Source organism: Hypanus sabinus, chromosome 14, assembly GCF_030144855.1.
Source record: "Hypanus sabinus isolate sHypSab1 chromosome 14, sHypSab1.hap1, whole genome shotgun sequence".
NCBI classification, from domain to species: Eukaryota; Metazoa; Chordata; class Chondrichthyes; order Myliobatiformes; family Dasyatidae; genus Hypanus; species Hypanus sabinus.
Window position 1 is genome coordinate 30,209,804 of NC_082719.1, and position 17,164 is coordinate 30,226,967.

Here is a 17,164-nt window from a genome sequence, read left to right on the forward strand (position 1 = left end):
AAATGTTAAAAGAGCTAACCACTGAGACACATAAATGATGAATGCCTTTGGAATTCCCTGTGATGACTGATCTCAAATATGCAAAAACAGACAAGGGGAACTACTTTGATCACTTGAAGTACAGGGAATAACTCAATGGATTTCCTACTGCTTGTCACTATTCAGCAACTACTAATGAATAGGTGTTGGGTTTGAGAGAGGTAAGCATGTTGAGAAAACAGCAGTCATTATTTCCAAAGCCACAGCCCTGTCACTGTGTAAGTGGATTAACACTTTTATGATTGAAAAGTCATTCTCCATTAATTTATTTGATATATTTAACAAGATCCAGCTGTTGTGCGTTTCTGCCCTGCAGGTGTGAGGATCAGATGGCCAGGGCTTTGGGCCCTACACTGGCTGCGCTGGAAGTGGATCCGGGACTCAGACTCATTTGCAATGCTATTGGCTTATTTCCGTTGGTGTGTGTGTGGGTGTTTCTCTCTCTTTGTCTGCACAGTGGTTTTTGGTCTTTTTGTAATGGGATATTTGTGTCTCTTGCTTTGTGGCTGCATGTAAGCAGAGAAATTTCAAGCTGTATAATTTATGCATTCTTTGATAATAAATGTGCTTTGAATTGAATTGAATCATATCTCCACTTAAACAGCAAAGGTGGGTGGTGGGTGTGAGATGTTGGGGAGGTGAGTTCCAGATTAAAATATTGGATATTTATCCACTAATGTTCCATGGTACAATTTCAGGATGGATTATTTTTCATTTGAAACTTATTTCTTTATTAGGAGATGAGATATAGAGTATATTCCACACCAATGAATGGCCTGAGTTTAACATGCACTTCCAGGGCTCTAGTTTGCTGCATCCATTGTTCAGGATGTGACAATCAGCCGTTTAGTAGCAGTTGTGTGGGTGGTGGGGTGTTGGCTAAACCTGTGGAAATATATTCCAATGAAGAAAATCCCTATATTAAAAAGAAGCAAATCTCAGAAAGATGGAATAAAATCAAAATCAATCACACAAATGACTTATGCAGAATGGAACAGTCTTGTTTCAAAAGTGTGCTGATTTGTAGACCTGTCTTAGTGTAGAATACCATGTTTTCTCCTTTCCAATAGAATATATCCAGCTGAGCATTTATATCTGAACATGAAACTGCAAAGTGAATATGCTTTTAGTAATTTTATATGCTTATGATGTTAGTCACTTGAATTCAGGAAAATTAACATTGAAATAAACAGTGCTTATTTTCCTTTCCACCAGATTAAACTTTTTGTCATTCCCTCACCAACAGCATATGAAGATAAGCATTGGCCAATTTTTGTCCTTCATCTCATTCACAACACAAAGCAAACCCAAAATTTTATTGCTGATCTCGGCTTTTCACATTCCTATGCATTCATATGGATAGAAATGGGCAAATGGTCTGACAGTCACAAACACACACAGCTTTGTATATATCCTGAGGCACACATACACACAGATCACATATTTTCACAGAAGCAGACATGGACACAGTAGCAAAATTAATATACCTATGCTTTTGATATCATACACTCTCATTAAAGTAATGACTTCTTGTAAAAAAACTTACCACACATTTTTCTTTCTTATCCCCATAGCTTACAGCATAGAAAATATTAAAAATAAATAGTAAATGGTAGTTGCTTTTTGGGTCATTAAATCTAAATGCAGTGAACACTAGACTGTGGAAAGTCCACAGATAACTAGCTTTTTGGGTATATATTAAAGTATCTGTACTGTTGAAAAAAGCATGTATGCTGGGGGAAACTCATGGTAGATCATTGGAACATCAAGATGGATTCAGGTGTATAACAATGATGTGCTACTGCATGATTTAAGGCAGGGGTTTCCAACCTGCTGTCCAAGGACACCTCAGTTAATGATAGAGGTTGATGGCATAAAAAAGGCTGGAGACCCCTGATTTAAGGCCTTTGTATGGAAGTCAACTAATTTTGCAAAGCAGAAGGCTTACTTAAGTTACTGTGGTCCATCGAGTTATTGGCATGTATTAAAATGATCAAATTTGATTTTCGATGAATAATGTGCACTTGAGTAACGCATGCCAACTACATTTTGGTTGCCTATCATCATTTTGTAATTGTGCCAGATTTAAGTCAGAAAAGCACATAGGGAATATTTTTTCATCCTATTACATTATTTTCAGAGAATTAATATGGAACTTGAATTTTTATATTTTGAGAAAAACATTTTATTGTCTAAAATCATAAAATATCAGTAGTTGTGTGAAGTACATTTGACCACATAAATTCTAGTTATAGAAATTAACTGTTGCTATTCTATTGAATCTATGCAGATTTTTCCATTCAGAAAATATTGCACACTCAAATATTTGATGAATGCAAGCAGTCTGATTTTCACCAGTATAAAATTATGTTCTACAACAGTTATTATTACATCCTTGTACTACCATGCCAGTGCTACCTATTTTGATGACTGTATAACGTTATTTTTTTCATGCTAAATCCCAGAACGACTCAGTTAATGAAAGGCAGGAGATGGAGTTATTGGAAACCAATTAGAACAAGGCAAAACAAAAATTCTGGTTGCAGACCAGGAGTTACTGTGCCTGAGACCTGATCAGAAGTCTTTGAGTAAAGGAGCGTTTAGATTATTATTGTGTTACTGATTGCTGGCATCTGGCTATCATACAACCACTGGCACTTCAGATTATAGCCACACAGCAATGAAACCTGTATTTTTCCTGATATTTCTGTCTCTTCTGCTTTCACTTGGAAATTATAAAATGACATACCTGGCAGAGTTCCTCAGTGCATTTTGTTTTGATCATCACTTCTGACTTGAAATCTATTCATCTGGGTAAAGGAGATTTTCCTGAGTTCAGTTCTGAATTTAACCTTTACAATTTGTTTTTCTCTCCCCAGCTCGACTTCTTTCCTTGTATTATGTTTTATACCACAACATGATCATCTCACAGATGCCTCTTTTTTGAACATCAACAGCCCAAATATCTTTCCTCCTGGTAAATATTCATGCTGGATTTGACATCAATACAACAGATGACCTGGTTATTGTCACAGTGTGGTGGGTACTTGCTGCGTGCAAACTGTTTGCTGTTTTTCTTACAAAACATCAGTGATTATACTTCAGAAATTCTTCATTTACTTTATGTACTAAGGGACATTCTGAGGTTATGAATAATGCTAAGTTAAATAAGTATATAGCACAGCGGCCTCATCATTCTCATCTATACTGCTGTATGTCTTTAGATATCTCTCAACTGATTGATTGCTAGAATTGGACATAATGCACTGTATGAGATCTGAACAGTGCTCTATGTTGTTAGAACATCATTTGTATTCGAATGTTTTGGTGAATTTAATTCATGATTCCATTGTCTTTATTGATGTACGTATATGCACAAAGTTACATGAAGTAAATTTGGTGCCTGGAAATGGTAGATATGTTTAAGGATTTGCATTTGTCCCATTATATTTTATAAGCTACCATTCTGCCTGCTTGCCTACTTGAGGTAATTCGTTCCATCATAGTGGAGACCTGCCCTTTGAGCAATCACAGTATGGAAATCTTAAGAATGTGCATTGAATTTCTGAACCTAAGTTGTGGCAATAAATTTCAAACACAAGCTGCCGAAGGCAGCAGTAACTGGGAAACTACAACTGCTATCTTCTACACATTCCAAAATATACTATTTATTATGCACATGATATTTTGTATCCTCAGCCAATTTGGTGCCCATCCCATGTTTTAACTTGAATTCCCACAGCTCTGAGGTCAAGTAATAACTTTTTATTTTGAAATTTGGAAGTCTAATTCAACCACAGAATCAGAGAATGGTTGCAATTTGTCTCCTGAGTTAGAACTACAGTACTTCTGTGAAGCACCTGTCCAATCAGTCCCACACCACGAGCTCTGCAAATTCTTTACTTTCAGACGTTTCTTCCTACTGAATGCTATGACTTCATTAATCTCTACAACCCCCCACAGCTGTACTTCCAGACCCTAATCAATAGTGCATTTTTTTCCTGTTGTCACTTCCATTTTGTTTGTCAAATACCTTTAAGTTTAACCTTTGGATCTTGATACTTCTCTGGAAAAAGATTATCTCTATCTATTTATCTAGAATCACAGAGCAGTAATGTACAGAAACAGGCCCTTTGGCCCATCTAGTCCATGTCAAACTATTATTCTGCCTAGACCCATCAAGCCACACCTGGGCCTTAGTTATCCAAACTTCTTTCAAGTGAAATTGAACCCACATCTACCAATTCTTCTGACATCTTATTCTACACTTCCACTTTCCTTTTAGTGAAGAACTTCCCCCTCAAGTATTTCACCTTTCACCCTTAACCTTTGACCTCTAGCTCTAATGACACCTAACCTCAGTGGAAACTGCCTGTTTTCGTTAATCATATTTATACCCAAGTTAAACTCCCTTTCCTCTATTAGCTTCAATCGGATGTTGCATTTTATGGAAAGTTTTATAGAAATCCATCCACTTCATTTTACTCACTGAACCTCCTCATTATCAGGTTGAACTCATTGTGCGCTTCACTTTGTATACTGGTATAACAAAAAGCCATGGAGGTTAGAAGAACACAATTTTTCAGATGCTCCTGAGGATGTATTTGCAATAAACGAATGTGACTGTTACTGTCTGAGAACAGTTATCCTGTGAGCCTCCAATGCATCTCCCATCCAAACTCTAGCAGCAAATTCCTACCATGATTCTTAGCTGTTGTTTTGATGAATTGGATTTTTACTCCAGTGCTCTCCAACCATGCAAAATTACCTCACGATTCAACCAGAGTTGGCACTGTTTCAACTTTACGTGTATCTCTTTTTTGTGCCATTGAAAGTTTTTTATGTTGTTGTCTGCATTGAAATAATTTTCAATAGTGAATTAGAATACACTTGCTATATTAGAGGTTACTCCACTTCTGAAGTCTGCTCCTGTATTTGGCACTCAAAGCAAATCTCTATCAGTTTATTATATAAATTACACCGGTTGTTGAGCCGAGCTCCTACAAGAAACAGAGGAAGGCAGTTTATTTTAATCAGCAGTACTTTGGCAGATTATGTACAGTATATTAAGAAAATGAAAAGTCAGAGAACTTAAGTTTTGAGTTCAACCTCTAACTAAATCTAATAGGTTCACGGAGTTTTCTAGTTCTCCCCGCAGTTCAGTTCTTCTCTATATCTTCTATACATCTGTAAGTTTTGCGTTTTGTTCACGATCTTTTGTTGTGAATCTGCATGCCATATACAAGATTTAACAATAATGGACACGGAATTTTATTAAACCTACTTTTCTTTGCGAACAGATAGAGGTTAATTACATGACAACAGTATTTTACTTATGCACAGCACGACCCTTGGAAAAATGACGTACGTTGTCCGTGACTGCTGTTTGCAAACAAAAGAATGGGGTTGTCACATTCATTCATCGATTTGGGGGAAACACATTCGAAAACTGAGAAAAAAAGAATTGAGCAGCGCTCTACCAAAGAATGAAGCTGCACCTAAAATAGGATTAAATTGTATTGGGCGGGGAACTATTAATAATAATCTCAACGAAACATGCTTCGGAAATATGACCAAGAGTGAACTGTCGCTCGAGACAGGACTTCTTGTTAGCTCACCAGATTTATTCTGGAGAGGTGTTTCGCATGTTTTAACAGTTATGGGACAGGGAAAGGCAGGGGTAAACACGACAGACAGCGGGGAAAAAAAACACCCAGTTGATTACTATTTGATTAATGAACGCTCCTTGTGCCAATCACGCATGGTCTCCATTCAGTAGCTGGGACTTCTCTCCATTCACTCCATTGTTGCCCGCATCGCGTCTCCGCCGTATGCAAATGAGCCGGCGTACGGGGTCCAATAGGATGGAAGGCGAGGGAAGGGGCGGGGCCGGCGGCCCGGGTACATTAGCGCGTGCCCGAGCCCGGCGAATGTTGCAACGTTGTGAGTGTGGTAGATGGGCGGCGGAGGCGAGGCTGCAGATCCAGCACCAGCACCAGCTCACTCGCAGCATGTGACAGCACCCGGCTGCTCTGCTACTCGCTTTTAACACCCGGGGGGGGGGGGTCAAAGCAACAAAACAAAACCCAAACCAACCATCGGTCGCGACTGATGCAACTAAAAATAGGTGCTGAGAGTGCAACAATGCAAACATTGCTTTCACTGCCCACCTACCTTCAGGTGTTTAGGGCACAGCGAAGAGATTTCTAGAGAAAGCCAAATTTTGTTTTCAATCAGCTTCTTGGAGAGGCAGAGAAAAAAAGAACTTCTTGTTTATTGTACTTGGGACCCGGACTTTAAAAGAAGAAAAAAAAGAGCAGGTTATCAGGACTTTAAGCAATTCTAAACACGGTGATAGCCAAAAGCTGGTGTGCTTGAATAGGGCGAGAATGATCTTCCCCCAGCCAACCCTCAGTGATTCTCATGACTGTCAGTGACAGCTTGATGGATGCTTGAGAGGAAATCAATATCTGGCGTTGTATGCGGCGCCGTCTGTTGAATCATCCAGGCTGTTGTGGTCGAACGATCCGAAGCTATTCGGTGACAAGATAATTCATTTGGTTTGGCTGCATTCGTTCACAACCCGGAGCCTCCTATGGTGGTGATAGAAAAGGCGCTGTTGATCCGTGTTATTGTCTGGGAACTGGCCTCGGTGAGTTTGCGGGGATTGTAGCAACCGCCGTTCTGCAAATCTCTGCACACACGACTACCCAGGCACTGGGACAGAAAGAGAAAAAAAGTTGGAGAGAAGGTCGGTGGCTCTCGGCAGGCGGATTTGAAACGAACCGTTCGCATTTCTCCACCTTCGGCTTTCGTTTGAAACGTTCCTGGTTCGTGTGTGCGTTTTGTTTAAAATCGAAGTTTATCTCTTCCCGATGGCAGCGATAAGTGGGTTTGGATTTAGGGGGATTTTCCTGTGGTTTCTCCTTGTGATCGGGACGAGTACTTGGGAAGAAGTTGCTGGCCAAGTTTGCCCGAATCGCTGTACCTGCGCTGGGACGGCTGTGGACTGCCACGGACTGGGGCTGCGCTCCGTTCCTAAAAGCATCCCCAGGAATACCGAGAGACTGTAAGTAAAAACCCCCGACAGCAACCCTTCCTAGCCTTTTTATCTGCCAATTTCTTCATTGCGTTTATAACACTATATCCCTGCCACATGTAGCTTTCGTTTCTGAATTTCGCCATTATTGACATAGTCCACGGAGAGTGGCGTTTGGCCATTTTCCGTTCTGATTGACTGTGGTGCAGAGGGTAGGTGTGGAGATGCATGTCTGTCCCTTTGACCGTGTGAAACTGACTCGACTTACGTGTCACATTTAATGCAGGAGACAATCGTACCCAGCAAGGGTCAATCGAGCCGGCATGTTCAAATATTTACGGGTGAATCTTGGTTTAAGCGCCTATTTTTGATTCGTGCGAGGGTATAAATATTGTCACTGCACGGTGTCAGATTTGCACACCGCCTGAAGCCGCTTCGAACCTGCCAGTCTGAGAGACCCTGGGAGTTTGCAAAACCGGAGAGCAAGGGGGATCAGGAATTGGTCTGTTTGATCCACAGTCAAACACCTGGAAGATGAATAGAATGAGAGCCAATTGCAATCCTGAAAGCACTTTGAAAATGGGTTTATTACTTGCTAACCGCCTCGTTTTGTAGAATAATTTGGCAGCCGGGAAAAAGGTTTTGATCAATCCCCGATTTCGCTTTATTACCCTACTGGCTGAAATAATCACCCGAACCTGTACAATTTCAATTGCTAAGCGGAACCTATTTCCATGATGCGGTTAAAAGAATTTCTTAGAGGCTGTGAAATTGTTTCGTGGACATCCGAACTTGCTCAGCATTTCATTTTGAATGGCAGATTGGGAAACATCTCAAGTCTGTTCCCAAAAATAAAATATCTTGCAGCAGATTACAGATGGCAAGAGTGCGGCCCGGGTACAACTCGTGTAGTTGCGGCTCCAATGCCGCCCATTCCCCGCTCCCCGCCCCCCAGTTACTGCCGATGGGATTTCACTTTGATTGTTCAGCGGTGTGTCCTGTGCAAGTCTACGCGTCCTGTTCCAGTCTCTGAGTAGGTTTGAAAGAACTGTACACTTATTGAGCTTAGTTAGCGAGTGTGTAAGTGGTCTCAGATGCTTGATGGGATTAAATTTCAAGGGCTTGCTGTGCTGTCAGAGTCTACATTTGCACGCAGCAGAAAGCCACACACACTTTTCCATGAATACTGATTTTTTTTTTGTTTGAAATCCTCTATGACAGTCAGGGTTTCTGCATTTCCTGTTTCCCAAATTCCGCGTACATTTAATAAAAATGCAAGCGACCATCTCCCTATAAAGTTTCTCTTATAAATTAATTATAATTCCATATAAATACGGAATGCAGCCAATGGTAATTCCCTTTAATGGGAGATGGACACTGCTGATAGTTTACAGTCTTTTTCTTTCACTTATTAAGCTTCAGGCAGGTTAATCTCAGTGCTTGTCAGTTGATGATGATTCAGATTAGTATGCATCTCCAGCCATATTGTTCCCACATTCTGAAACGCGCCAATCCATTCCTCTTGCACCTTTGCTCACCTCAGTTTCCCCACAAAACGTGAAAAGGGTTTTCTGAACCGCTGCTCTTGTCTCTTGCTCAGTCAGACAAGTGATGTCTCCAAAGTGACACCGATAGTGAAGCCCGATATAATCGCCGGGTCTTTTGATGGAAATTTCACTATTTCAGAGTTTCTTCCACTGTGCTAAATATTCTGCCATCGCTACATATAGCCTCTTTTATTTTGTGTGCACAGGAAATGCCCTGCTGGGCAAATATTTTCAACTCGTTTTTGTCCCCTTTCTGGTGTGCGCGTGTTTTTTTTTCCTTGGGGAGGGGACGTGTGGGGGACCAGACACGGCCTGGTCTCCTCACTATTCCAGACAAACCTAAAAATGGCTCAAGTGTCACCGAGTGAAGTATCAATAACTGGGCCCAGATCTGGCCTCTGCTTTTCACACTTGGTTACGCTTCAGCACATGATAATGAGCCTGTCGTGTTGTCTTCCCTTGCTTCATTGTCAGCCACTTTGACATTGTTTCTTTTCAGGGATTTGAACGGGAACAACATCACAAGGATCACCAAATCAGCTTTTTCTGGATTAAGACATATGCGAGTTCTGTAAGTCCAGATCTTTCTGTTGCGCAGCCTCTGATTACATTTCTGCTACTTTTTACTCCAGCTGTTCCATTTCTACCATCAGTGTTTCATTTTTTATAAACTACAGCTTGACGTTTAATGCAACTTTTAATAATCCCTTGTGAATGAAGTGCAAGAGCAAGTCGTTGTATGAATTAACACACAGTTGAGACTACAATGGCTATATCCCAAAGCTCTGGACCCCAACATTTTTAACCCTGCTGAGTTATATGGATTATGATGGGGACTTGCATCATGCAAAAAAATCCTACTTCGAGAAAACACGATTCAGCTGCTTGCTATTTTGATGATTTAATATTAAGCGTGACAGCACACTTGGCAAGCTCAAGTGGCCCACACTAAGCCTATATTTTACATTTTTTGTTGCAGTGGTTAGTGTAATGAATAATAGAATACCCCGGTTTTAGAGAAGTAGGACAAAACTCCACTCAGCAAATAGCTTCAGTATTGTACTTTTAGTGCAGTCTCAAAGATCTGAACAATATTCTTGCTTAAATCACAAATATTAATGTAGCTCTCAGTCATATACTTGAACATAAACATATGGCTGAAACAAAAACTTTCTAAGTTGCCTATTATCCAGGTGAAAATCCTTAGAAACATCATAGTAGAAACTGCATGCAGTTTCTATTAATCTAAGTTTCGGTGAGCTGGTCATTCTAGAACACAATCGACATAAAAGCTCCTGATGTAGCCTGTCCCTGTTTTCCAGACACTGTAACTAAATAGTTTAGTTTCACTCTTTTTTACTTCTTGGCTTTGTCCAAAGCATGTTACCAGGAATGTTTGAAAACCTATTTTACTGGTGATAGGATGTTTCCCTTCCCCCACTCCATACTATCAGTTCTGTACACATAATTGGACGGGTTTCATGTGTCAGTATAGCAGGCAGAGCAAATTGGATGTGAAATCTCAAACTTGGGTAGATACACTGTGAAAGAAGACAAGCCGGCCTATAGTCTGCTGCTAATGTTTGAAATGCAGTTATTCGAGGTGTTAATGGCTGTCTGCTTATTTATTACATTAAGATGTCATGGCTTCAATTTTCTGTCATCTGCACCACAGACAGCTCATGGAAAACCAAATAACTACTATTGAGAGGGGAGCTTTCCAGGATCTAAAGGAGCTGGAGAGACTGTAAGTATTACCAGCACATGAACTTTACATCAACTAAGAACTCAGATGTATGCATTTTGTATGGCCATGTCAGGAAGAGAAAGCAATTTCCTTGTCATCTTGATTTCTGGATTCTCCCTATGTCAATGATGTTACAGTGATTGAGGAGATGCTCTTATAAGGAGTAGATCAAATGTGAAATATTCTATTTTAACTTAAAACGCACGCCTTTTCTTTATAAACTATTGAAAGAGAATTTTGTAAACTTTCTGTTTGGCCTTTGCTTCAGTAAGTTCTCTCAAAATCTTTCATTTCCTCTTCTATTTAATGTATTTTAATCACCTATTGTCCCTAGCTCTATATTTTTCTTCAGCTCATAGGCCACCTCACATGAGCTTTAAGATGTTTTGTACTGTTGTAATTGCTATACAAGTACAAGTTCTTGGTAACAGTGTTCAACCCTGTACGATGGTCATGCTCTGCATTTTCGGGGATTAAATTTTAAAGCTAATATTTGATATAACATAATTTATATACAGAATTGTTCTCTGAAGATACACAGACTTTATAATACATTGTTCTTTAAATCTACAACACTGTACAAAAGTCTGAGTCACATACGGTATATATAATTAGGGTGCCTAAGACTTACATAATTCTGTATTTGTCAATGTGGAGCAGAGAACAAGTTTATCAATGTGGGGGGAAGAAAAGATTTTGGGAGTGGCAAGGGTGGAGTGCCATGGGAGGAGTGTGGGCTAGGTGGCACAGAAAGAGTGCCAGTGCAGGGGATGACATGGGAGCAGACACCCAGCCCTGAGACAGCAGGCAAGGTAATTTGATTCCAAACAATTGGTTTATTGATCAATACAGAATGTCTTTCTAGTGTTTCCTGCTCCCTCCCTCTCCCTTCCTGTTTTCCCAACTATAATTCCCATCTCCCTGCCCCCTTCCCACTCTCAGTCCACAACGGAGACCCATATCAGAATCAGGTTTATCATCACTCACATCTACCACGAAATTTGCTTATTTTTTTGCTGCTGCAGCAGCAATACAATGCAATACATAAGATTACTACAGTACTGTGCAAAAGTCTTAGGCATCCTAGTTATATATATAGAAAGATAGAAAACCTACAGCACAATACAGGCCCTTCGGCCCACAAAGCTGTGCCGAACTTGTCCTGACCTGAGACATTACCTAGGGTTACCCACAGCCCTCTATTTTTCTAAGCACCGTGTACCCATCCAGGAGTCTCTTAAAAAACCCTATCGTATCTGTCTCCACCACCATCGCTGGCAGCCCATTCCATGCACTCACCACTCTGTGTAAAAAAAAACGACTTTGCCCTGTCATCTCCTCTGTACCTACTTCCAAGCACTTTAAAACTGCCCTCTCGTGCTAGCCATTTCAGCCCTGGGAAAAAGCCTCTCATCATCTTGTACACCTTTATCAGGTCACCACTCATCCTCCGTCGCTCCAAGGAGAAAAGGCTGAGTTCACTCAACCTGTTCTCATAAGGCATGCTCCCCAATCCAAGCAACATCCTTGTAAATCTCCTCTGCACCCTTTCTATAGTTTCCACATCCTTCCTGTGGTGATGTGACCAGAACTGAGCTACCCCAAGTGGGGTCTGACCAGGGTCCTATATAGCTGCAACATTACCTCTTGGCTCTCAAACTCAATCCCATGATTGATGAAGGCCAATACACCGTATGCCTTCTTAACCACAGAGTCAAACTGAGCAGCAGCTTTGAGAGTCCTGTGGACTTGGACCCTAAGATCCCTCTGATCCTCCACACTGCCAAAAGTCTTACTGTTAATACTATATTCTGCCATGATATTTGACCTACCAAAATGAACCACCTCACGCTTATCTGGGTTGAACTCAGGCACTTCCACAACAGCCCAAACCTTTGTGTCATCAGCAGATTTACTAGCCCATCCCTCCACTTCCTCATCCAGGTCATTTATAAGTATCACGAAGAGTAACGGTCCCAGAACAGATCCCTGAGGCACACCACTGGTCACCGACCTCCCTGCAGAATATGACCCATCTACAATCACACTTTGCCTTCTGTGGGCAAGCCAGTTCTGGATCCACAAAGCAACGTCCCTTTGGATCACATTCCTACTTACTTTCTCAATAAACCTTGCATGGAGTACCTTATCAAATGCCTTGCTGAAATCCATATACATTACATCTACTGCTCTACCTTCATCAGTGTGTTCAGTCACGTTCTCAAAAAATTCAATCAGGCTTGTAAGGCACGACACGCCTTTGACAAAACCATGCTGACTATTCCTAATCATATTATGCCTCTCCAAATGTTCATAAATCCTGCCTCTCAGGATCGTCTCCATCAATTTACCAACCTCTGAAGTAAGACTCACTGATTTATAATTTCCTGGGCTATCTCTACTCTCTTTCTTGAATAAGGGAACAACATCTGCAACCCTCCAATCCTCCGGAACCTCTCTCGTCCCCATTGATGATGCAAAGATCATTGCCAGAGGCTCAGCAATCTCCTCTCTCCCCTCCTGCCGTAGCCTGGGGTACATCTTGTCTGGTCCCGGTGACTTAACCAACTTGATGCTTTCCAAAACCTCCAGCACATCCTCTTCCGTAATATTTACATGCTCAAGCTTTTCAGTCTGCTGTAAGTCATCCCTACAATCGCCAAGATCCTTTTCCGTAGTGAATACTGAAGCAAAGTATTCATTAAATACCTCTGCTGTCTCCTCCAGTTCCATACACACTTTTCCTCTGTCACACTTGATTGGTCCTATTCTCTTAAGTCTTATCTTCTTACGTCTTATCCTCTTACTCTTCACATACTTGTAGAATGCCTTGGGGTTTTCCTTAATCCTGTCCACCAGGCCTTCTCATAGCCCCTTCCGGCTCTCCTAATTTCATTCTTCAGCTCCATCCTGCTAGCCTTATAATCTTCCAGATCTCTATCATTACCTAGTTTTTTGAACCTTTCATAAGCTTTTCTTCTTGACTGGATTTACAACAGCCTTTGTACACCTTGTTTCCTGTACCCTACCATCCTTTCCCTATCTCATTGGAATGTACCTCTGCAGAACACTACGCAAATATCCCCTTAACATTTGTCACATTTCTTCCATATGTTTCCTTGAGAACATCTGCTTCCAATTTATGTTTCCAAGTTCCTGCCTGATAGCCTCATATTTCCCCTTACTCCAATTAAACACTTTCCTAATTTGTCTGTTCCTATCCCTCTCCAATGCTATGGTAAAGGAGTTAGAATTGTGATCACTATCTCCAAAATGCTCTCCCACTGAGAGATCTGACACCTGACCAGGTTCATTTCCCAATACCAGATCAAGTACAGCCCTCTTGTAGGCTTATCTACATATTGTGCCAAGAATGCTTCCTGAAAGCACCTAACTAACTCCACCCCATCTGAACCCCTCGCTCTAGGGAGATGTCAATCAATATTTGGGAAATTAAAATCTCCCACTACAACAACCCTATTATTACACCTTTCCAGAATCTGTCTCTTTATCTGCTCCTCGATGTCCCTGTTACTACTGGGTGGTCTATAAAAAACACCTGGTAGAGTTACTGACCCCTTCATGTTCCTAACTTCCACCACAGAGACTCCGTAGACAATCCTTCCACATCTTCCTCGTTTTCTGCAGCCGTGACAATATCTCTGATTAGCAGTGTCACACCCCCACCTCTTTTGCCTCCCCCCACTGTCCTTTCTGAAACGTCTTACTCCTGGTAGTCAAAGTAACCATTCCTGCCCCTGAGCCATCCAAGTCTCTGTAATGGCTCCAAGTACTGATCCACACTCTAAGCTCATCTGCTTTATTTATAATACTCCTTGCATTAAAACAGTCACACCTCAAACCATGGGTCTCTATCACCTGCCTATCCTCTCTCTCGCACTGTCTCCAAAGCTTTTTCTATTTGTGAGCCAACTGCCTCTTTCTCCGTCTCTTCATTTCAGTTCCCAACCCCCTAGCAATTCTAGTTTAAACTCTCCGCAATAGCCATTGCAAACCTCCCCCCCCCCCCCCACCCGCCCAAGGATATTGGAGCCCTGGGATTCAAGTGCAACCTGTCCTTTTTGTACAGGTCACGCCTGTCCTAAAAGAGGTCCCAATGATCCAGAAATCTGAATCCCTGCCCTCTGCTCCATTCTCTCAGCCATGCATTTATCCTGCACCTCACTCTATTCCTATACTCACTGTCGCGTGGCACAGGCAATAATCCTGATATTACTACCTTTGAAGTCCTGTTTCTCAACTTCCTTCCTAACTCCCTGTAGTCTGTTTTCAGGATCTCCTCTCTTTTCCTACCTAGGTCCTATATTTACATATATCTGTGCCTTCGACCTTTGCACACTACTGTATGTATCAAAAATGCTACAGTAGATATGACATTTGCAGTCACAGCCATGGATCATTATAGTGTTGTTACTGATGTCATTATTCACTTTCATTTTGGGGCTTTTGAACACATTCTTTGCCAATGCATTGGACAGGGAACCAAAAGTGTTTTGAAGGAAGAAAGCAATGAAGAGGTTCATGGAGTAAATGCCAATACCTGAGGCCTAGACATCTTGGATAAGGACACCAAGCTAACCACTAACAACAAATGAGAGCTGATAATCTGGAACCATTCAGGGCAGGCTTTGAGACAGAGAGGTGAAAGGCTGATTGTTGGTATTTCTTACACTTATTTATCGTTGTGATCAATGAAAGCATGTGAATTGCAGTGAATCTAGTTTACATCGTTGATTTCCAAATTTTGCATCTGTTCTTAATGTTGGGTTAACTTGTTTTCACCAAGTTTATCCCAAGTTTGGGTGATATACCTGGCTTATCTCCAATCTGGGTATTTCATATTCAAAACGCAGTTTGTGTATTTATCCCACCTAACTTCTGTCTCGGTGTATTTAGCCTGGCCAGACAAGATTGGTTACTGGGTCTAAAATATATTTTGGCTTTATCAACTCAGTTTTATTCGCCTCAGTACAGGAAGGATGTGGAAACCATAGAAAGGGTGCAGAGTGGTGAGTGTGTGGAATGGGCTGTTGGCGATGGTGGTGGAGATGGATACAATAGGATCTTTTAAGAGACTCCTGGACAGGTACATGGAGCTCAGAAAAATAGAGGGCTATGGGTAACCCTAGGTAATTTCTAAGGTAAGGACATGTTTAGTACAGCTTTGTGGGCTGAAGGGCCTGTATTGTAGGTTTTCTGTGTTTCTAACATGTCAAGGGGCATTTACTCACTTTTTCTGATGCATTTCCCTAATTTAGGCCTAATCCTGGTGATGTGCTCAGGTTGTTGTCAGTTCATGTGTAGTTACAAAGTCATGCAGCCTGGAAACAGAACCTTCTGCCCAACTCATCCATGCCAGCTGTTGCACAGTGAGTTAGTCCCATCTGGCTGCATTTGGCACACGGCCCTCTAAACCGCTCCTATCTATGTACATACCTAAACACTGCTTATGTGCCTGCCTCAACTGCTGTTTCTGGCTGCTCATTCCAAAGGTACACTACCCTTTGCAGGAAGAAGTTGCCTCTGATGTCCCTTTTAAATCTCTTACCCCTATTCCCTCTAGGCTTTAGCAACCTTCCTTAGAAAAATGACTGTTTTTATCCTGTCTATGACTCTCAATATCTTGTATACGTCTATTGGGTCACCTGTCAATTGCCCATGTTCCAGGAAATAAAGTCCCAATCTATGTAAGCTGTCCTTGTAACTCAGGCCCCCAAGTCTGGACAACACTGTGGCGACATAGTAATTCAAGTGCAGTCTCACCAGTGTCTTGTATTTCTGCAGCCTAACCTCCAAACTCCAATGTTCAGTGCCTGACTCTGATGAAGTACCATGCTCCATATGGCTTCTTCACCACCTTATCTTACTGTGATGTTGCTCTCAGTGAGCTACTCCTTGCACTTGTGGGTGTGTCTGTTCCATTATACTTCCCAAGGCCCTACCATTTATTGTTAGAACTCCATCGTTTGATCTACCAGAGTGTAATCTTTACCTGAATTGAAAGCATTTGGCAATCCTCAGTCTACACACCTAGTTGGGCATGACCTATTATTTTCCATGGTCTTCTATACAACACCACCTATTTTAATATCATCTGCAAAGGAGGTTCACTCCAGACCAAGTGTAGTTACAATCTCTAAATTAGATAAATAGGTGTAAATTCAGGCCAAGCAAATCAAAGCTATTGGTTTGTGTTTTGGCCTGTTTACTCAATTTAGCTCCAGACTGGTTGTGATTACCTAGCTTTACCTTGGATTGGGAGTACTTACCCAGTGTTGCCTTGCACATGGGGTGTTTATATTGGGGTAAAGATATAATGTGATGGAGTATGAGAAAATAAGTGGAGGTGATAATGTCTATAAAGAGGGGTGTCAGCACGACCAAGCCTGTAGGTTTTCCAGAGGATTGGTATAAAGGTACAGTAAGAAGAAAACTATTTTTATGTTTGTGACATCAAATATTTTATATGTAAATTATGAAATAACTTCACTTTAAGTGGAAAGAAGAATAAACTGTTCTGGCAACTGCAAATGGGCTTAAAATTTTTCTCAGCTGTGCAATTGTATTGGGATGATGAGCTCTCAGCACTGAAGAAAAATGTACGTCTCTGTAGCATTTTTCACCAGTGCAAGGTCACAGCATGCTACTCAGTCAATGAAGTGTGTCAGTAGTGTAACCACTGATGTGAGGCAGCAGGCAATTTGCACACAGCAATCAGAATCTGGGTTAATATCACGGGCATGTATCGTGAAATTTGTTGTTTCTCGGCAG

At 41.3% G+C, this 17,164-nt stretch overlaps 1 protein-coding gene across 1 annotated transcript in view; it reads left to right on the plus strand.

The window, feature by feature from the left end:
* The first annotated feature begins 5,983 nt into the window (after window positions 1–5,983).
* Window positions 5,984–17,164, plus strand: part of slit2 (slit homolog 2 (Drosophila)) — a 430,357-nt gene continuing 419,176 nt past the window's right edge. The window contains exons 1-3 of the mRNA XM_059988947.1: window positions 5,984–7,108; window positions 9,125–9,196; window positions 10,301–10,372. Coding sequence (XP_059844930.1) covers window positions 6,915–7,108; window positions 9,125–9,196; window positions 10,301–10,372 — 338 coding nt within the window. The 5' untranslated portion in view covers window positions 5,984–6,914. The remainder of the gene's footprint in view (window positions 7,109–9,124; window positions 9,197–10,300; window positions 10,373–17,164) is intronic.